Below are 21,988 nucleotides of genomic sequence, written 5' to 3' on the forward strand. Positions count from 1 at the left end.
ACCCGGAAACGAACTCGCCCTCTTTCGAAAATGAATCGCGACCCGGCCGCGTAGCATACATTCGGTCTGATCGGCTATCGATAACCGGAGGGGCAGGGTGCCACAAAAAATATAGGGACACAGGGGGTGCGGAAGGAAAAAACAGAAAAATTGTTCAGATGCTTGTCAAGATACCGGGATGACGTTTTCCGATGCTTCGATTTTTCGTAGAACGCTCCACTCTGTTTTTCCGAGCGAATGGAACGCGCGCCGAAAATTGATTGGCAGATTGACTCTCGAACCATTCTCCGGAGGTGGTTTTTCTACTCGAGCGAGATAATGCTTACTATCATCCGTGTTTCGCACGGAAAGTGTATAAATGCTACAGTAGAGAATGTAAAGGGTCACTTCTGATGGTCATTCAACTCTCACAGATTTTTTTATCAAATCACAAAACGGTTGGAACAGACAACGAATATTTATTGTGAACACATTTTAAGAGTTCAAAGATTGTATGTGCCGGCTGAAGAATTAAAATGCACTGAAGGAATAGTTGAGTAATTTTTACAGAACTAAAAACGTGTGGAGTAAAATCCATTAGGGGTGGTAAATTCGTTTGCAAATAAAGCTTCAGGGTTCAAGACAGGGGTAAAAGAATAGCTTTTAAAAACTTTTAACACGGGTCAGGAACATGTACGTATTTTCTAATTGTAGAGTAAACTCCATTAAAGGTGGTGCAATTTTTAAAAATATACGATTCGCATTGAAAATTAAATGTGAGGCTTCGGAAACCTTGTACAATGTTTGAACAATTAAAATTCATAAATGGAGAATACACCAAATGTTTCACCACAGCTAGGAACATGTAATATTTTATAACATGAAAATACCTAGCAAAATAGCATGCAAATTCAAAAATTAAAACTGATAACAGAACAGCACGAAGTAATTCTTTTAAAGATGTACACACTACACAATCGTGACAAGAATTCCATTAGGGGGTGGATTATACTACAAACTAGATGGAAATTGATCCGCGCCCCAATTTCAATGGCTCGGGTTTTATAGAGCATCTATTTTCGATTTCCTCTTAAAGTATGTATTTAAATGAGCGAATTTAGATCTGTACTTTCTCGATACTTCTGTAATAGCGAGCCCGCTTCAGCCACCGTCCAATGATAAACAATCGTCTGGACGACAATAACCGACACGAATAGGGGTTGTAATCGGCCTTATTTATCCAGGTTTAAGTAGACGGGTGCTCTCCTCTCCGATCGATTTCATCACACCGCGCCGGATATTAAACCACCGGCTCGTCCTCGCGTAATATAAATTTCACCGAGGACTCTTTCATACCACCCCTCACACACACCCCCCGCTTTTCGTTTCGTTTTCAGGTAGCGTCCGCGCACAACGCCATGACGCCTGTACCGTGGGATTTAAACATGGACAATATATTCCGTCATATTGATATTTTCATCGGCAGGTGCCACGACATGATTGAGATCTGTCAGGCGATGATCGATTTTGCAAGGTAATCATCACCCCGGACCACTGTCCCCTGAACTGGGCCGTGTCGAGAGCTCGAAAACACGAAAAGTCGCTTCTCGAGCTGTTTTTTTTTTCGATTCGACACTTCTTTGCCCACACCATTCGTAAAGGGGAAAATTTTCGGAACTAACCCCTGGAGTCAATTTCACTTTCTTCACTAATTTTCTGCATCGTTTTGTGAATCATATTAAAATCGTTCGTATAGCTTTTACGATTACAACAGAAAAATTCTTGAAGCCAAAAAATTGCCTTTTCCTTGAAAAATAAATTCCTCGAGAGCTGAAAGTAACAGAGAAGAATAACTTACGGTTATCAGGGCACAGAATCGGCGTTTAATAGCCGAATCAATTGTCGGCTCGAGTTCGGAGAGTAGCAGGTAATTATTGCCACAGAATGGACGAAACCGTGGAGATCATTCGACCAGTGTTCAGCGGTACCAAGGGCGAGGATCACGAGCGGGGCTGCCAGAAGATCGAGAGGCTGTTCCACGAGGCGTTGCAGGAAATCAAGCAGAACTCCCACAAGATCTTTGACGTTCTCCACGGGACGTGGCAGGAAGACATGTTCGCGTTCCGCTCGGAGCTAAAGGATCTAGAAGTCATCATCGAGAACCTGGTCACGTCAGCTTTTGTAGGGATGAACAACGTGCAGGAGGGAGTCGAGGATCTCCAAGGATTCTACAATTATATGAACCGCGAGAAGCTGAAGCCGTTGTTCGAAGCAAAGACGAACAAGGTAAGAGAAACCCTTTGTGTATTCCTCTAATTAACCGTCCTCCTAATTTCTATATACACGATGTACCGGGAAGCCCGACCAATTAGCTGACACGCCGGTTTAATCCGAGATTTTTCCCCTCAAATTTACGCTCCTGACAATTATAATTCCTTAATGAAAGGAAAACAAAAAAACCAACATTTATTACGATCATCCTTAGACATGCGGATTTTACGTATTCGTGAGAAAAATGAATCGGTGAAACTCAGAATAGTGAAAACATTAGATGAACTGATACATCCAGGTACCCTGGTACCTTCCAATTTTCCATTAAAATTCGCTGAACGTTCTCGTTGATTTCTATAAATTATTTTAGGAAGGAAGAACTGTTTAGTTGGCTCTCATTGTTCGCAATTGACGCAGAAAATTTTGGCGCAAAGATTCGCAGTCCAATTACGAGACGTAGGCAAATTTGAAGTTGAGGAGAAGGAAAGAAAGTGTGGTTCCCTTGCAGATATGGAAGCTGTACAGCGACGAGATCCACCAGGCGAAACAGGAGGTCCTGGACGAGAGGGAGGAGTATTCTTCGATAACTCCGTATTTCGCGGGCAGGGCGTTGAACCTGCGTCTGAAAGGTGCCCGGCTGCAGTCGACGAGGGAGATGCTCGAGGACGCGGCTTGGATGCCGTACTGCAGCATGAGCCTCGAGATCTACCATCAGCACGACATACTGATGAAATCGATCGAGGACCTGGTCGAGAATCTGCACCTGAGCTGGGTGCTCGCGGTCGGCGACAATCCGCGCGCGAAGCTCGACCGTTTCCTGATGCGGCGCAGCGACGACAGAACGGGGAATCTCGAGTGCACCATCGACCCGGACATCCTGAACCTGTGCCGCGAGGCCGACTACTGGGTCAACCTCAGGTTCCCCATACCTGTTCAAATCACGCTCGTCTACGACAAGTGGGACACCCTGTGCTTCGTCTACGAGAGCGTCCTGGCCGTCGTCATCAGCTACAACAAAGTCATCGGCGGTTAGATAAATCCCCTAGATCTCCCCTCTCGACAATATACTTGCACAAAATGAAAGTCGAAGTTTCACGCTTTAAAATGAGCCTAGTTAGATTATCGTACGATTTTCTTTCACTAAGTTACAGCCGTTTGAATACCGACAAAAGAACTGCAGGCTAAACCAGTGTCGCCAGATGAGGGGAGGGAGCACGAATTGAGGGGAAAAAGTTACCCTCTCTCTGCCAGTACCGGAGTATCCAGACATGAAACGCGTCACGTGACCGGGCGACGGCGGGGGATAGCGCGGTAGAAGGGGGAATTAGAGTGGGGGATCAAGTCTTGATCTGGCGACGCTAGGCTAAACACGCGCACTTTCTGAAACAAGATAGTTTCCAATATTTCGGACTTGTGTAGATCGTCGAGAAACAGTGAAACAGTGCTCACAAATATCTTTTTAGAAAAATACAATTTTGCTTCATCCGGGGCTCAAATGAAAATTCTGCTTCTCGCAGAAGTGTTCGCGTTAGTTTGAAACACGGCAAATTGTTGCAAATTCGTAATAATCGATCAAGCTTTCGCGGAGCCCTTGCCGCATCAATTAACAGTCGGATGACAGGTGTGTTGATTTTATTTTCCAGCGCTGTCGGTATCCGAGCGCGAACTGTTTCGCGAGCTGATTCGCCAGCTAGACAGGAAGATCAATCCTGGCTTAGGCAGACTGACATGGAACTCGGAATACGTGGAGGCATACATCGAGGATTGCTTTAACGAAATGGCAAATGTACGCCCCACCCTCTCTCTCTCTCTCTCTCCCTGCCTCTCTCTCTAACCATACTATCCGCCACATTCTCTCTGTCTCTTCGTTTCTCCCGTTGACTGTATCCCCACTCTGGCGAATTACCGAGTCCGGGTAACGCCTATATGTATACACCGGGGCAGAAATTTATGCAGCGGGTCCGGTTCTGTCCCGGCGAAATTAAATTTTGACCCAGCCAAGTGGGATCCGTCCGTAGCCTTTGTTTGTTTAATTAAGCAAGAAGTGCGCGTGCCGCCGAAACGGAATAGCAATAGCGGATATCCGGAGGCCGCGTTTGCGGCCATTCGTTACCTTGTTCAAATCGACGGTATTCGGACCGAGACCCGTTGCCGGACACGTTGCATGCTTAAGGGACACGACGGGGCTGCGATTCGACGGATAAGATCGTTCACGGATCCTCTAACCTCTGCTAGCTCCCTTCATTTACCCTTTCCCGACGATATCCCGATTTTTAAACCACAGTCAAAGTCCCCAAAGCGAAATCCCCTTGACTCTCTAAGCAACAATCAGCCTGCGAATCCTTGGGTAAATTTCCATTTTTATAGACCATTTTACTAAAACCTATTGGATTCTAGAAGCATGTTAATTCAATTCTCAATAACTGTGCTGTATGGGGAAGTCATTCAAAATCTTTCTTTTTAAGTAACACTCCCAAGAGAAGTGGTTATTTGACAATCCTGTCCATGAAAATCATAAAAATCCACAGAAGGAGGGTAAAAATAACTACAGAGAACAGTCTACAGTATCTTCTCCGTACCCCCATTTGCTGGGCCACGCCCACCGGCTCAGGCCCCTCCCACCCAGCTGTTTTCGTGGCCCCCACTCCGCAATCGATGCGTCCAACGTGACGCGATCTTATGAAAAAACTCTGCCAAGTTTCCCCGTAATCTGAATCCGGTAGTAAAGAGAAGTGAAACTGTTCGACGCAACGATTAACCCCGAGATTTCCCCCATGAATAATCGGCTGCGACCTCGGATTGAACTTTCGATTTGCTCTCGCCGCAGCTGCAGGAGTTCATCGACGTCTATAAAGAGTCGAACTTCGAGATCTTGAAAATCTGCGAGAACATCTGCGACACGCCGATGATCAAGATCAGGCCGAACTACACGTACCAGTTGCTGGAGCTGGAGGACGAGATACGGAGGAACAGGTACGTCCGGGGATTTGAATAATTCCGTAAGGTAATCGGTGAAACGAAGTCACTGTGCGATCCTCCAGGGACCAGACTTTCCAGTCGACGCTCGCGAAACATAAAATCGTGATGCAGTACATGCTGGTCATTTTTGATGGCTTCAAGGGCGTCATCGAAGACGTGAGTCCTTTTTGTTGCTACACTATTTTCTATTTTCTATTTTCTATTTTCTATGTCCTATAGCTTCAGTATTTGGACTCGATACTTTTTAGGATTTTAATCTTTTTATTTTATTTTTTTGAATTTAATCTATTTTATATTCTTTTTATTTTCAAATGTCTTACGACTTGCTGTAAGTTCAGTATTCTTTTAATTTTTATATTCGGGGGTCAACCTCAATATTCTTCTGTGCGAGAACGATTGAAAACTGTGTTTTATAATAATCAGAGTCAGACAAGATTTTCTTCTCACTAACTAGAGAGTGCTTTATGCCAAAAACCAAAGGAACATTCTATCATTGTCCGTTGATATCGTCTAACATCAGACCAGAATGCTGCTTGGCAATATTCCGAAACTTCGAACAGTGAGCAACGTCTGACGACCATTTTTCCAATTTCTGAAAATCGGTTAGGCTGGTCCCGAAGCTTTGACGAAGATCATAAAGGGAATCGATTAGGGTGCACGTGCGTTAATTAATTTTCTCGCGGATATTTCTCTTGACGAGCTTACAGGAAGGCTGGTTCTGTCAACGAAATATCGCCGAAGCGAAAGTTCCTGAAATACCGGAAAGCTCTGTCAAACGTAAGGAATATTCACCAACAATTTCCAGGCCCCTGTCCCCGTCGCCGCTGCCGGGGGGTTTGGAACCCTTGTCTCGTTCGTTGCTAGCTCCCCATCGACAACAAACGGTGGAAAATGCAGGCATTCTCGACGCAGAATTCCCGCGGAATGTGGCCGCGTTATCCCCGCAGGCACCGCCGAGCAATTTTCGTACGACTGAGCACCGGAAACGTAGTCCAGACCGATCCGCGTTACGATATGTCGCTCCGTGACGTGACTGCCTCTAGGAGCACGTGTCCCCGCACCCTTAATACGGAAGCTATCGGGGAATCGCAGCTAACCAGCTCCAAACGAGCTTCTCCCGAGACCCACACCATCGGCTAAATACGGACCAACCAATTTATAATCGATCGGGCTCCCCTTTATTAACCGCCGAATGCTCACGATTCCTCTGAAAGTAATAAACTGCTTCTAAACGACACTCGTGGCTCATGGAACGATAGAAAATCACTTTAAAAATATCCATTGCTTCTTAAAATGTTCCAGGATGATCTTTGAGACTGTAGGGAATGTTATTCCAATATCAGGAACACTATCTATTTTCTTCTATATAATTGTACAATGATTAGCCAATAAAAATTCCGACAGAGCATGCAACAATGGAAGGACTACCTCACCAAGATAGACACAGTGATCCAAGAAGCCTACAGACTATGTCTAAGAGGGTCTCTGGAGGCCATGTACGACGCTCTACATGGCGACGAAACATCTCCCCCATCGCCATTTATTTTGATCCACGCTGATCTCATCGATAACAAGGTAAATATCGATTTAAAGCTATCATTTCGATCAATAGAACGATGACTGATGTATTTTTTTAGATCTGTTTTATGCCCAACCTGATGGAGATCACTTCATTGATGTCCGGACTGTTCGATAGTCTCCTAGAACCGTTGAAGAGTGTCCCTCGATTCGTGGCCACTTTTAAAATTGATGTGCTAACGCCGCCATTTTGGAGGATCTATGAGAAGGATCCGGAGCTGTTGGATCTACAACAGAAGCTCAATGACGGTACCTAGAGCCTGATTGTGTTCAACAGATGGGAATATGAAGTTTCAATATGGAAATATGGAATATGATCTGTTTCTGCTAACATGAATAATTTTCTGGTTCAAGAGGTGAATCACTGCTTCGCACAAGTGCAAGTTTACCTAAAAACCTGGGAGCCCTTCCAGGGTGTCTGGGAAGTGAACAGAGACCTGTATCTTCAAAGGTTCTGAACAATTGTTACCGTTACGATCGGTTTCATATCATCGGAAAAAATGCATGGAGAGCTTCTTCTTTCAGGTATAAAAAATTGAAACCACCAGCAGAATCGTACGACACTGACATCACCAGGTACAGCTTGATCGCTAACAACGTCTACATGCAGGACACCGTGATGACGGTGCACTTCCTCGACGTGAACGCTGACAGTTTGAAGGGCACCATCATCGAGGAGTGTTCGATCTGGCAGCAGCAGTTCATTGAGCTCCTGCAGAAGCAGACGGAGGACATGATTAACCACGTGTACTATTACATCGCTGAGAATTCGAAGAAGTGGGTACCGTTCCTCGAACCTCCATCAGATCTAACAACTGCCTACAACAAAATACAAGCTAAAACACTATTTCTCTTTTAATGGGAAAATTTAATTCTAATTTTTCATTTTAATTCTCTTTCGAGCAATATCATTCCAAAATAATTCATTTCAAAAACGGTAATTTAGGTCGCAGGCTATTTTAATCTAGTGCAACAAGATTATCAACTAGATAAATTGATAAAAAATGTTCAGAGCACTGTCGTCCATAGATCCGTTAAAATGGTCCAATTATTGCGAATTGAAGCGTCGAACTCGCGATCAGAAGTGACGCTGGAGCAGCGTTCAGCTCGCTGAAAACCTTGAGACCGTATTGGAGCACATAATCACGGTTTCCTTGGGTTTAAAACGCTCTTCAGCCGGCAATCAAGCCTCTTCGAGGAGCAATCGGTCCCCCCGCGGCCATTTATCAGGGAACCACTCGACCAAACAGTGCTTACCCTCTGCCCGTGGCGAGACGACGCGCAAATTGGATTGAGTTTAAGTTACAAATTAATTACCGATCGGATAGCTACACCCTCGTTCCCCTGGACCCTATTTCACCTGGGCCCGCAAAACACTCCCTAATAAACATTCTCTGGGAAGATGAAGCCAAAGATCCCGAGCAAAATGGTTCCGAGAATAAGATGACTGGCTCTCGTATACGTTACGAACGGATCTCAGTTTTCAAAATTTTATAGCAGTGTACTGAACATTGCTTAAAATTCTTGGTAAATATTTACTTCAGGAGAGGCTCCTTCGATGACCTCGACTTTGACCTTGACGTATACTGTCAAGGGCACTCTTCTAAGCAACCTCAAAAGCATAATTACCGACGTTCTTAAATTCACTTAATCTTCCGACTGTTTTAAATCGCATCAATTCGTTTCTACCATAAACGCGTTCTGGTCCGAATTGGACCGATCTCTTTTATATGTCTGTCCTGTAGATCTCGACGAAATTCACAGAGCACCGACGTTTTTACAAAACCTGCGCCATCACTCGGCTATTATTCAAGGAGAACCATCTCTTTCTCGAAGAATCTCCCGACCATTCCATCGATCTATCCTCCGTGTAAATTTTCCCGGAGTAGATCCTCCGTCCAGTCGCTTCATAAATTCCACCTTCTCTCTCTTTCTCTCCCTCTTTGTTTCTCTCAGCCTCGTTCCACCCCTTAGCAGAATCTTTCCGAATTTCACGCAAATTCATCCGTTCGTAGAATAACGAAGGAACCGACGGACCTGATCAGTATGCAATACTCGCTGCAGTTGTTCGAGAGGCTCACCAGCGAGATTCCGAAGGAGGAGGAGGAATTCCCGAAGATCCAGGAGCAATACCAGACTTTGGGTAAACCTTTAAACGCCTTTCACCGACCGTGGTGCTACCCAAGACTATAGAAGAGCCGATAGTCGATAAAATCGAACGGGAATTGGAAAAAGAGAGGCGTCAGTGAATTGTTGTTCTTTGCAGAGAAGTACGACGTGACGCTGTCGTTCGACTTCAGACGGAGATTGGGCCAGATCGAGCCATCGTGGGCTGCGTACCTCGAACTGCTTGCGCAAAGCGAGATCATGCTCGCGGCGAAGAAGGTAGGATACGTTTTCATTGCCTTGCTACTGCCATATTTTACCTGTAACTGAGCCCGTCGAAGTGTCGGTAGTGCAACTAAGTAATTTCAGGAGGAGTTCAAGCAGCTGTTGCTGCAAGATGCACTGATGCTGAGAGACGAGGTGACCACACTGGTAGCGAAGTTCGCAGTGAGCGGTCCCTTCACCTCCGACTGGCAGACACCAGGTAAAAGAAAACAACGCGGCCAACAGTCAACGAGTTCTATCATTTTCCAATCGATCCATCGTCAACTTGGATCCTCGCAGATGCATTTTCCTGGATCGACTACCTCCATCGGGAGATCGACACCTTAAAGGGCAGGGAGAGCCAACTGAGGTCGCAGCTGTCGATTTTCGGCATCAGCCACCCGGACAACCTCGAGCTGATTCAGCTGGAGAAGGTAAATCAGCATCGTTACTTTCCATGCGGGACACTCGAGCGTTCGTTTGCAGGACCTAGCCGCCATCGAACTGGTATGGCAGCTAACCAGCGAATGGCAGGAGGCTTGGGAGAGGTACAGGACCGAGAACTTCTGGAGGATCGAGATGGATGAGATGGACAACACCGCGAACGTGCTCTTCAGGAAGCTGAATCGCCTCAGCAGAGAGCTCAGGGACAAGAACTGGGAGATCATCGAGCACACTAGGTGATCTTGAACAACTTCCTTCTACAGCTCATTTTCCCAGGTTACAGGATGATCAAAACACACTGACAAATTTGGACCTCTTGGTTTTCATAAGCAGGAGACGATTGTTATAGATTTTTTTACTTACCGGATATTAGAATGCCCATTTTTAACACACTAGGTTTACGGGACACTAAAAGTTATTACATTACTTTCTAAAAAGAAGGAGAATGTGTCTGTCCACATTTCTAGCCATTTTAATTATAATATATACCGAAAGAAATAAATTTGTTAAATAATTCTTCATAGATGGGATTCGAGGGACTAAGGGAGGAGTTATGGTTGCAGGTCTCTGGTGGATAAGTTCAGACGCACTCTACCTCTGATCACGGACCTGAAGAACCCAGCGATGAGGCCCCGTCACTGGGGAAAGGTGAAAGAGGCCGTCGGCCGTGACTTCGACGAGACTTCGGAGTCGTTCACCCTGGATCTGATCGCGGAGATGCAACTGCAGAATTTCGCGGAGCAAATTGCCGATATCTCGAACTCCGCTACCATGGAACTGGCCATCGAAGTTGTGAGCAAACTTGTTCTCGTGTTAATGATCGCTGGATTGCGGATGTCGACGTTGTATAAATTCGTGGCGGGTTGATTCGGGGATATTCGAGTTCAAATAGAAACCCCTATGCGGTCTATGCGGAGCTGCATACTATTACGAAAACGACGAAATTATCGAGAAGTTCGTCAGTTTCGATTTTTATTCGTGTTTAGGGTCTTCGTAACATCAGCCTGGTGTGGGATATGATGCCCATAGAAATGGCACCGTATAAAGAAAGGGGAATATATAAGCTGCTGACTACGGATGAGGTGATGCTGACTTTGGACGAACAGCAGGTTCAGCTGTCTGCTATGAAAGGCACAAGGTTCTACATTCCATATTTTACATTCTACATTTTGTCTTCCCCGTCTCTAACCCTCAACTTTCTATTCTCTTTTTCTCTATCTACCATTGTCCATCCTACACTGTAAACTCTATACTCTAGATTCTAGATTGCATACTGTTTATTCTATTTTTCCTACGAAGTTGATTGAGAAGTTGCTCTTCATCTTTAAAAAATATAGGATGTTCTTTCTCAGTCCTTTTGGCCCACTACTCTTTCTAACAAATATTTTTCACCGCAGTAGCTAAAAAGTGTTTTCGCACCATAGAAAGTTTGTCTCTTCAAACGCCATGTAAATAAATACCAATAAATAAATACGATCCAAGTGTTGGTAGTCTCGGACTGAAAGAATTAAATATAACATAGGTTCGTCGAGCCCTTCGCCGACCAGGTTGATTACTGGGAACGCACCCTTTCCACGATCGGGGAGGTCCTCGAGTTGACTTTAGTGATACAACGAGGTTACATGTACATGGATAACATATTCACCACCGATGACATCAAGAAACAGCTGCCCAAGGAGACCGACGAATACGAGAAGCTAACGAAACAGTGGAGGAAGATTACGTCGCGCATGGCGAGGAAAGGTTTGGCGCTTCCGGCTACCCACGATCCACGTAAGCTCCAAAATCCTGTTCAAATTCCATAGTAATCCAAAAATATTCGCGAAGCTGGCTAATTTCGTGCAGCCACCCGGAGTGTCTCTGAAAAGGGAGATTTCAACAGAGTATCCCGCAAATACGACGTAGAGAACCTATATATGGGACCAGATAAATTCTAAAGAAATTTTGGAGAGTGTAATAGTGTGTTATCGGTAGCATAAAGTTCTAAAAAAATTCTACTCTATTACAGTTTGCTAAGAAACGCACTATAAAAGGGAAGATAGCGGCCATATTGATACTGTCGCGTAAATATGGCTTCGAGAGCCTATACTTAACCAGATCAATTTAAAATAAATCGTAGAACGTATTATCCGTGAAATATCGATAACATAAAATTCTTATCCGTTACGTTTCCCTAGTAAACGCCTTACAAAGGGAATGTGATATATTGAATATTGTCAAGATGAATTTAAAAATAAAATTGTAGAAGGTAGAATCCGATGTCGTCAAGATAAAATTCCAAAAACAAATTCTTTGTTACATTCTGCTGGCGAACGCATCACAAAAGGTGATATAGGTATAGGCAGCGTCCACACCGAAGATTGCGAAGAGCGTCCCCGATTTCTTTAAGCTTGAACCTTTGCCCCGGCTTTGCGGCGCTCGACTTTTTTCCGCGTCTTTTTCAGGGACACTCTGTGTATAATCTGAGAGTAACGTCTCTGTAAACACAAAAGACTGGGGAAAATCGCGGGACCGTAAGGCGCGCGTAATACATTGTAATTCGAGGGCGGATTCGCGCTGTAATATCCGTGCAATTCCGGGGGGTTGGGCGTGGGCGGATAGTGGGAGAGAAAGGGAGATAGAGAGAAAAAAAAGAGGAAGAGCAGCAAGAAAATGTACAGCGCGTCGTCGTCGGCTCCGAGGGGTTGGAAAAAGGAGAAGAAGGAACCGAGCGTGCCGACGCGTCGCTACGGCACCCCGCTGTATAAAACAATGTAAATCCGGTCTACCAGAAGCATTTGCATTTTTTCTTCGACCGCCCCTCTAAGCCTCCGCCCAACTCTCCTCCCTTCCATTTCTCCCGTTTGCCATCGCAGCCGGCCTCCTCGAAGTTCTGAATAAAATCAGCGACAACCTCGAGAAGATGCAGCGCGCCCTCGAACAGTACCTCGAGACCAAGCGACACGTGTTCCCGAGATTCTACTTCATCTCGAACGACGACATGCTGGAGATACTCGCGAATTCCCGGAAACCCGAAATGATACAGCAGCACATCAAGAAACTGTTCGAGAACATCAAGTCCCTCGACTTCGACAGGGTACGATTTTAATGCATTCGTCAGCCGTCCGGTTTCAGGCTTTCTTAAATTCACAGACTATTGGACACACGATTTCTTAAGGTCTTAAGTTTTTAGATCACCAATTTTTCCAGATCTCCATATTTCCTGACATTAATTTTTTATATTCCCAATTTTCGATGGTCCAATTATTTAAATTCTCAATGTCTTAGGCTCTGAGTTTTAAGATTGCTCGAGTCACTCAATTTCTCTAATATCATTTTAGGTTTACTACGTTTTACTTGACAATTGTTCGATTCAAAATTTTTTTCAATTTCGAATTCATTTAGAACAATCACCACAAATCTTCCAAATTCTCTACAATATTTAATCGTTTCATTGTGTTCTAGACACCAGCAGGAAAGCATATAGCTAGAGGAATGTATTCTATCGAGGGTGAATTCGTGTTGTTCTGCAATTCAGTCTTGCTCGAGGGACAGGTGGAAAGATGGCTGTGCGATATTGGTGAGATCAGTTACATCTGAAACATCCAACGATATTCCCAAAAATGCAAAAGAGTTACCAAAACCCATAGGGAAATTCACATTCTCCCTGATGACGACTTCCCAACCCCTATTGTACGTTCTCGAATCGGTAAACGCGACTATCTCCCAGCAATAGCATCAAAAATCCGCTTGAATCCCTCGCGAATAAAAAAGAACGCCTATATGGACCGGGCATGGAGATTAACCCCGCGTTTCATTCCATCGGCCTTTCATCCCCCGGTGTAAAGGTGCCATTCCGGTGCGACTATTTTTGACACGGACACAATTCCCTCTCGGTGGGCCGGGGGTGCAAAAATAAAAGGAGTTGGGCTGCATCGAGCACAGATGAACCGAGAAAACGGTTGCGGAAGCCGGACGGGGTAGAGAGTAGAAAAGGGAGGCGTAGCAAAACGGGAGTGGAAAAAAAAGGAAGGCAGAGAGAAAAAGAACGGGGGAAAAAAGCTGGGCTTGCAATTGCAGAAACCGCGATGAGGACGAGCCTGCGCGACGTACTGAGGCAGTGTCGAGCCGCGCTGCGAAAAATGACCGGGAAACGCGACAGGTGGGTGAAAGAGTGGCCGAGCCAGCCGGGAATTACGTCCACTCAGATCCAGTGGACGGCCGACTGCACCCGCACCCTTCTGCACTGCAAGTGAGTGCCGCCCCCGCAAAATTTAGCGACGTTGGTTACAGAGGACGGGTCTCTTCTCTTCCACTTTCTCTCTCTCTCTCTCTCTCTCTCTCTCTCTCTCTCTCGTTCTATTCTCTCTTGCGCCTCTTTCTCTGCGGATAAGGGGGCACGGGGATAGGGAAAACTGAATCTAGTCTAGGACACCACCACCCCCGAAGGCTGCCGGAGACGGGCACAGGGGAAGAACACAAGACGCGAGGGGATGAGAGGGAACGATCCTCGGCCACCCCCGAGGGAGAAAGTGAGAGACACAGGGGTGACGGGGCACCGGGATCGCGGATAGAGGGACACGGTAACTCTAATAAGGGGAATTTTGCATATTCTAGCTCTCGTGCTGCGATCCAGACCGGGCCGCGCACCCTTCCTCCCTCGTTTGCATATACTAGCCGTACTGCGAATAATTTAACCCGCGCCACCACCGTCTACGGGGTGTCCTTCTGCTTCGGGAGCCTTTTACAAATGGAGAAGCATATGTTCGAAAAGAGTGGGAAATGTTGTTGCAAATGTGGGCCCTGCGTGGCCTTCTTTACGAGTCTGTCTGATTCTGTTCTTGTTGGTAGTCTGATTGTGGGAGAGTACATGGGGAAGGTCGTACGATCGGTTTCGGGGGGGTTGAAGCCACGCCCAGGTGGCAAGAAATAATTTATTGTTACTTGTTGTCAATTTTCATCCCCAAATTTAACCCTCCCACTTCGTACTGGGTTTGAGTTAAGTGTGCGTTGGATTCTCGAGTTGTTCACATGCAGATATAAGAACGTCAACGTTTCACCGTGAAATAGCTCTCTTAGGGTTCTTCGAAGTAAATTCGAAAAGTGGATCAGCTAGGGCCCACGTTTATATGAACATTTCTTTACTGTCCTCATCCGTAGATTATCAAAGACTTTTCCCAACACTACGGGACACCCTGTGCATCCGTAGCTAGCCGGAGAAAATCCCTCCGTCCCGGGACCCCGTTCTAACGTCCGTGTAACCATAATGTGGGCGTCTGGGGGGTGGTTAACTGTGCACCCCGAGCGTCTCTCTTCCTCTTACTGCCTCAAACGAGGATGTAGAGAGATCCCGAGGCCGAAAGAAATAAAAGGATGTATAGAAGTGTCGGGCAAAAAGGCTGATTATGCTGTTGAAGGAGAATTGCCGGGTAAAAATTCCCGTGTTACGCCCCGGACGTGGAACGAGCTAAATGCTCGCGCCCCGGGCCGCGGGAGCTTCTTCTTTTCGGATTAGGAAGCTGGAAAGTTCTCGGTGCTGTCGGGTTAGATATTTAGTAAAGCGATGAATTCTTCTACATTTGTTACTAATTGAGATTTGCTTGCGGAAGATTGGCTGACTCCAAGAAACCGCTGAAGAAGCTACGGAAAAAGCAAAATCAGGCTCTGAGCAAATATTCGGAGGCTATCAGGAGCGATCTTAGTAAATTGGATCGACTGAAGTTCAAGGCCATCGTGGTGATCGAGATTCATGCCAGGGATGTCATCGAGAAGATGTACAAGGCCAGTAAGTGGTCAATTATTTTTAATCTGTAAAAATATTACTTGCTGTGGGCGTGGTTTGAAAGGTATATGTGGGAGGAGCCTGAGCGGGCGTGGTTAAGTTGCTCTTACTGCTGATAAAGTCAGGTTTATCATATTATCTATGTGGGCGTGGTCTCGATGTTTCCTCCATGTTCCAGCAGTCAGGACAGTGCCCCCAATGGCAACTTCTGCCTGATCAACGAGCTCCCATCGAGTCAGTTGTTCACAGACCCTTCGCGCTTTATCATCGTTACGTGTCGTGCCCTTTTTCCCGCGAAAACAGCTGCCGACAACAAATTACAGGTTTTACGGGATTTGGCCAGACGTTCCCCACGGTATGACGTCCCGACGACGTGGAACGCGTGTTCCAGAGAGGGCTGGAGGTCGGTCGGAACATCCCCCAGGATCCCTCGTAAATTCATCTCTCGGTATTGGGTCGAAAATAGATAAACGACCGGATAGACGGGGCGGGAGGTTCCGGAACCAAGCCAGTATTATCCTTGCAACCGTGGAAACAATTTGCCGCGGACGTCGGCAAACATTGCTAAGTGAACAGGCACAATATTTACCGATCCGAGCGAGTTGTAATATATTTGGCAAACGGGCGTGTCAACCGGCCGTCGATTTATCCGGAACGGAAACGTGTCGCGGATTAATAGGATCGCGAGGATTAAACTAATGCAGGCCACTCGTTACCCGAATGTTTGAATAGAGGCTCGTTCTTTCATTCCTTCGATCCAGTCCTCTTTAGACTCCATGAGAAGCAAAACATCGTTCCTCGTGGGTCAAAATATTTATTTCAAACGAAATCTTTTGCAATCTGAACACTAGGCTGGTACACGGGGAGCTACGAGGCTACGGCCACTCAGGCCACACCCACTTAGGCCACTCGTACAGAAAGCAAAAACCAAAACCTGCTCAGCTTATCTTTTAACGAGCATAAAGCATAATTTAATGTCTTCAAATAGACCTAAGAATTCCATCTTTTCGTGCCAGATAGGAATTCCATTTAAAATTTGTGGATATTGCTATGGTAGTGAATATGTCAATAAGAAAATATTTCCAAAACATTGGCAAACATTGAAAACTCATTCCGAATTTCAGATTGCAAAGACGTATCCACCTTCGAATGGCTGTCGCAGCTGCGTTTCTACTGGGACAAGGACATCGACGACTGCATCGTCTGGCAGACGAACACGCACTTCATCTACGGCTACGAGTACCTCGGGAATAGCGGTCGTCTAGTGATAACTCCGTTGACGGACCGGTAACTAAAAACGAAGTTGTTCCCCCGTTTTTCCCCATGGAAATTTTTCCATCTTCTCTCCGCGTCGATCCAGTCGAAACCGTCGTCGAGTCTGTTGATTAAGCGTTAATTGAGTCTCCGGGTGTTTCTCGCAAAATTTTCCAGAACGCGAATCAATGAAGAACGAACTTGCATCGCGAAGTTTCGACGATCTCATTCCCGTAGCCGTCACTTCGAACACCGTTGATTAACGTTGATTGCGCCTTTCCCTAGCTCTTCGCGTCCCAAACTCGTCACTTAGGCCGTCTTTGAGTCTAGCGCGCTGATTTTTCAAGATGTCGTCTAGCACCCGGCGTTGATTAGCCGGGTTGAGTTAATTAGATAATCGTGGGTTCTTCCATCGAGCTTTTCCAGTAGCTGTGAATCAAGCAGAAGGCGGAAATTTTCCTTCGAAGCACCGGGAGCTACGATACTATGCCCAGTTAGGCCACTCCCACAAACAGAGACAGTTAATCGTGGCTGTTTTTTACCAGAAATATAGATGCAAACTGATATAATGATGATCAAAAAATAATAGAGATCTGCTGACTTTGTCGAATGCTGGAGCAACGAGTCCACGCCCACTCGGTGTAGCCACGCCTATTCTATACAGAGAGAAAACAAATAAGTCAGTCTGTAGTTGTTACTTCGATAAGTTTCAGTGAAGTTAGGCTTCTTTGTAATCGTCATGGACCAGGCATGGACAAATATTGCCCTCTAGAGCGCAGGCCACGCCCACTCATTACGGAAAAAGCAAGATAAATAACCTTCTATTGCCAGTTTGGTAATTCTGTCTTCATTAGCAATTAACTATTTGCTCCTGGGGCCAGTTTAGGTGCTGTCAGGCCCGACAGGTCCACGCCTTCCGTGGATCGTTAGGACGCTCAATAGAGCCCAAGACGGCGTTCCCGATAAGGGAGACCGTGTCGAAACTTGCCAGCTAATTTGTACGGCGAATCGCAACCGGGTCTCGCGTCTGCCTTATTCTATTAGCTACAACGAAGTTAATATTTCGACGACAGGGGTGTGGGGGTGTCGGTCTCGCGTACTGCCTTGTAATTGTAATCTCATGCGGCATCGGCAATCGTCGCGACCCCCGACCTAATTACCTCGTATTGCGCTATCGACCTGCGTGTAACTCGCTCTCGACCGGTACGCGTTTGTAATGGGAATCGCTTTCACGCGTGACCCCGTTTCACGTTGGCAGCCGGCGCCGCTCAGAATCCTCGAATTTGCCGGCTGATTTCGCGCTGATTCGGGGACGAGCCTCGCAACTAATCACGTAATTATTAACCGCGCCATTATTGTCGGCCCGATTCGCCTCGAGTCCGTAATCCACGCATTTTAACCCCGTTCGAAAAATAAATTTGTTCAAGCTGCGTGTGAACAATTACATACTGAAGCTAGTCTCTGGAAAAATTTGTGGAAAATTAGCTAGACTATGACAAATTTCAGTGAGAGTATCATACGTTTCTGTAAGGGATGAAGCCATGCCCAGAGGGCTGAAAATACTAGTGAATTTTCACGCCCAATTTTGATCCTTTGCACTGTGGGGTGTCACTAAAAATTAAAAAACCATAATTCCCAACAATTTTCACCAAATTAATTTTCATTTAATAAATTGCTAAAAATTCGAGACTTGCACGAGTGACTATTTAATTTCACAGGCTTGATTCTGGTCTCGGGGGTTGAAATAGAACAAAGGGTTTAAAATTGCGCGAATGAATGCAGAATTCTTAGGGACCAGGACTACGGCAGTTGCATTGCGCAAAGTTCTCGGTTAGGCAAACGAAATTTGGCTCGTCGAGTGCGTACATGGCAACATGAGCCACGTAATTCAGCCCTGCCAGAACACACAGAGGTACTAACCCCGTGGTCGGTTTTGAGAGCGTAGTTCACGTGGCGCGACATCAAAGAAAACGGATAGTGGTGCCCGCCATCCACGATACTTAACGAGGTATCGATTTAATCGCGATAAAAGGGTACCGGCCGCGTCTAATTTATGGACAGGCCCGAACCATCTCGATACATTTGTTCCCCGGGAGAATTTGTCTTGGGGACAAGACGAACGCGACGACGCCCCCTTCCTCAATCCCCCATAGTGCGTCCCACCCCGAAACGGATTAAACGACGAAACGCGCCGTGGCCCTGTCCAGCTGAAGATTTGGAACCCTTTTATCGGTGACCGATCGGAACTTTGTCAAGCTACTCACTTTTTAACGTTTCATCAGTTATTTATCATTGTCTTCGGAATTATCTGTGGTTTTTATTAAGAAAACACGTGTTTTCAATATTTTATTGGTTTCAAGACGAGTGAAGTTTAAACCTCCAATTTTTATTAGCCTTGAAATTGGAAAAATTGTATGTAATTCGTTTTGTGGTGTCTTGTTCAGTAGTACTAAAATTGCTGATATTTAAACTATTGTAACTTGGGGAAGAAAGTCTTGGGGGAGAAAATGACTAATGTATTATAGTAGTAGAAGCTTCAGCCTTTAAAATGAGCCAGGGTTTATGCGATTTTTTTTACAAAATTATGACAGGAATTTCGATGAGGGTTTAGTGACAATATTGAACTCGCAACTGCTTGAATATTAGACTAATAACTATGTAGATCAGTGGCTTATTAGTACAGATTCGATGTTGGTAACAGATGTTACATCACCCTAACCACGGCCCTGCACTTGTACCGTGGAGGCAGCCCGAAGGGACCAGCAGGCACCGGGAAAACAGAGACTGTGAAGGATCTAGGAAAAGCCCTGGGATTCAACGTGATCGTGGTGAACTGTTCCGAAGGGCTCGATTACAAAAGCATGGGGCGGTTGTTCTCCGGACTGGCGCAGACTGGTGCATGGGGTTGCTTCGACGAATTCAATCGGTGAGATCGAAACACAAAAATTCCCTAGAAAAATCCCGAAAAAGACGTCCCAGATTCTTCACAATTTTTCCCAACCTTCATTCGTCAAGAATACAAAATCAATACGATAGAAGGACGGTATAACTAAATTTGTAAATTCCCATTTCGAAAATGAAGAACTACGAAACTAAATTAAAAGAAGACTCTCCTTATATTTTTAGAATCATTAAAAACTAAGTGTCAAACTATAAAGTAAGGAACAGCCGAGGCTTAAAAATGTAGAAAACAGCTGCAACAATTCTGAACGTGTCTAATACATCGTAACGCGATTTAATGCGCTCCCGAACGACGCTGCGCAGTTTTTCCGTTTGCCATTTAACGCGGTCGTTAAGACGCAGCTTTAACAAGTCGACAAATCGGTGATAGCCGACCCGGTTAATGCCTGGACGCTCAACGAGGGGCTATTTTCACGAGAGTTCCTTCTACCTGTTAACGATACAGCATAAACATCGAAGTGTTGTCGGTGGTGGCGCAACAAATCCTCTCGATACTGACGGCCCTCTCGCAGAAGCTGACCAAGTTCGTGTTCGAGGGCATAGAAATAACTTTGGTGCACACCTGCGGCGTCTTCATCACGATGAACCCCGGATACGCGGGCCGCACCGAGCTGCCCGATAATCTCAAATCCATGTTCCGACCAATCTCGATGATGGTGCCGGACAGCAACATGATCGCAGAGATCAATTTGTTCGGCGAGGGATTCGAGAACACCCGGGTCCTCGCCAGAAAGGTTACCCAGCCAGCTACCTACATCCACAGATCAAGACATTTATCTTCCTCGAACCACGCTCGGGGAGAAATAAGACCGATTCCACTCTCGGCTGTCGTTGCAGGTTTTCACTTTGTACACGCTGGCGCAGCAGCAACTCAGCAAACAGTATCACTATGATTTCGGGCTGAGAGGAATTGTTACGTTGACCAGGTACGCTGGGAAGAAGAAGAGGCAGTATCCTAATTTGCCTGATGACGAGGTAGGAATTTTGCGAAGCAATTGTGCGAAGCAGAAATTAAATAAAAATTGATTTCACCTCTCCATCATTTCGATACAAGCAACTTCACAGTATTCTTAGATTTTCCTAATCTTTTGCTGTTTTACATTTCACCCATCCAATGTTTTCATAAATTCATATATCTATAAATGTGAGCTTTGGGATTTAGTCTCGATTTAGAAGTTGCTAAATTCTCTACAAATTATATTTATAATCAATTTTTAAAGAATCAAGAAGCAAAGCTATACCAATCCACCCCTAAAAATTGTGTACTTAAAATCCAAGCATTCCAAAAATGGAGCATAGTGTACAGTGAATTTCACAGTTCTTCAGCTAAATAACCCTTTCCTCCAAGGACACTGACCACTTCACACCATTCCTTCTCCATCACTGTCGCCCTCTGTCAACCATACTATGTCTACTCCGGTCCGTTATCGTTACGAGTCGTTGTAAAATCGGTTTAACAGGAAACTGATGAGCGTCTCTCGTGGTACACAGGTGATCATCCTAGCGATGAAGGACATGAACGTCGCTAAACTCACCTCGGACGACCTGCCCCTGTTCCTGAGCATCACCGGCGACCTCTTCCCGGACGTCGAGGTGCCGACGGTGGATTACGAGGAAATTATCGCTTATATAACCAAGGAGGCTGTCAAGCAGAAGCTTCTGGTAATCGTCCCTCGGGCTGAGAACATTCTCCTTGGCCAGAAGACGTTCCTTCTTACTCCTCCCCAGATAAAGGCGATTTTTACAGAGTCCCCCGGGTACGATCGATCGAGAAATTACAAGCCTGTAAATTCCGGAGCACGTACATTGAATATCGATAATCCGAGACCCCGGCGAGATTCAATCGAGTATATTATCGCGACACCGAGAATTGTTAATAATCGTCCGGTGGAATTTCGCCGGGCTGCGTGGGCGGGTCCGATTGACCCGTTTGCACCCAGAATCTGGGTGTGAAATGGTTATCGGCGTCCCTATATCGGACTCTCCATATCTCGCCACCTCCTTCCGGATCTGAAAAATTAGTTTGGAAAAGTTTCAAGTTCAATCGGCTAAGAGGTTAGAATATTCGCTCAAAAAACCAAGCCCTAGTTAGCGTTGCAAAAATATCGCTCACTTTAAAAAAATCTGCAAATGATTCTACCTCGAAATCATCCCCGAAGCTGTTACGATTGGAGCAGGAAAAATTCTGAAAACTGAGAAAGTGTCGTTTCTTAGGAATCTCTCGAGTACCGAGGGTGACCAGTGAAAATCGATTATCCACTGCTTACTAAATGCAAAATTTTGATCGGATAATGTCTGGGGAAGGACTGGAACGTGGCTGAGCAATATTTCACGTTTGCCAGAGATCTAGAAAATGATTTCGTGGGAAACGAATCGTGTCTGGGGCCGAGC

General features: G+C 45.6%; 1 protein-coding gene across 1 annotated transcript in view; it reads left to right on the forward strand.

Annotated features, from left to right (window-relative positions):
- Kl-2 (dynein heavy chain 2, axonemal kl-2) overlaps positions 1–21,988 on the forward strand; it is a 47,612-nt gene that overhangs the window by 3,293 nt on the left and 22,331 nt on the right. Inside the window, exons 3-29 of the mRNA XM_076795475.1 lie at positions 1,377–1,513; positions 1,923–2,265; positions 2,759–3,278; positions 3,894–4,036; positions 5,078–5,223; positions 5,292–5,385; positions 6,634–6,804; positions 6,867–7,056; positions 7,162–7,258; positions 7,333–7,584; positions 8,823–8,950; positions 9,074–9,192; positions 9,283–9,397; positions 9,478–9,611; positions 9,664–9,857; positions 10,185–10,413; positions 10,608–10,759; positions 11,144–11,394; positions 12,477–12,697; positions 13,066–13,180; positions 13,681–13,852; positions 15,210–15,385; positions 16,507–16,669; positions 19,338–19,562; positions 20,043–20,331; positions 20,435–20,572; positions 21,089–21,259. Of these exons, the coding sequence (XP_076651590.1) occupies positions 1,377–1,513; positions 1,923–2,265; positions 2,759–3,278; positions 3,894–4,036; positions 5,078–5,223; positions 5,292–5,385; positions 6,634–6,804; positions 6,867–7,056; positions 7,162–7,258; positions 7,333–7,584; positions 8,823–8,950; positions 9,074–9,192; positions 9,283–9,397; positions 9,478–9,611; positions 9,664–9,857; positions 10,185–10,413; positions 10,608–10,759; positions 11,144–11,394; positions 12,477–12,697; positions 13,066–13,180; positions 13,681–13,852; positions 15,210–15,385; positions 16,507–16,669; positions 19,338–19,562; positions 20,043–20,331; positions 20,435–20,572; positions 21,089–21,259 (5,085 nt within the window). The remainder of the gene's footprint in view (positions 1–1,376; positions 1,514–1,922; positions 2,266–2,758; positions 3,279–3,893; positions 4,037–5,077; positions 5,224–5,291; positions 5,386–6,633; positions 6,805–6,866; positions 7,057–7,161; positions 7,259–7,332; positions 7,585–8,822; positions 8,951–9,073; positions 9,193–9,282; positions 9,398–9,477; positions 9,612–9,663; positions 9,858–10,184; positions 10,414–10,607; positions 10,760–11,143; positions 11,395–12,476; positions 12,698–13,065; positions 13,181–13,680; positions 13,853–15,209; positions 15,386–16,506; positions 16,670–19,337; positions 19,563–20,042; positions 20,332–20,434; positions 20,573–21,088; positions 21,260–21,988) is intronic.

This window comes from Halictus rubicundus, chromosome 10 (genome assembly GCF_050948215.1).
Source record: "Halictus rubicundus isolate RS-2024b chromosome 10, iyHalRubi1_principal, whole genome shotgun sequence".
Classification (NCBI taxonomy): domain Eukaryota; kingdom Metazoa; phylum Arthropoda; class Insecta; order Hymenoptera; family Halictidae; genus Halictus; species Halictus rubicundus.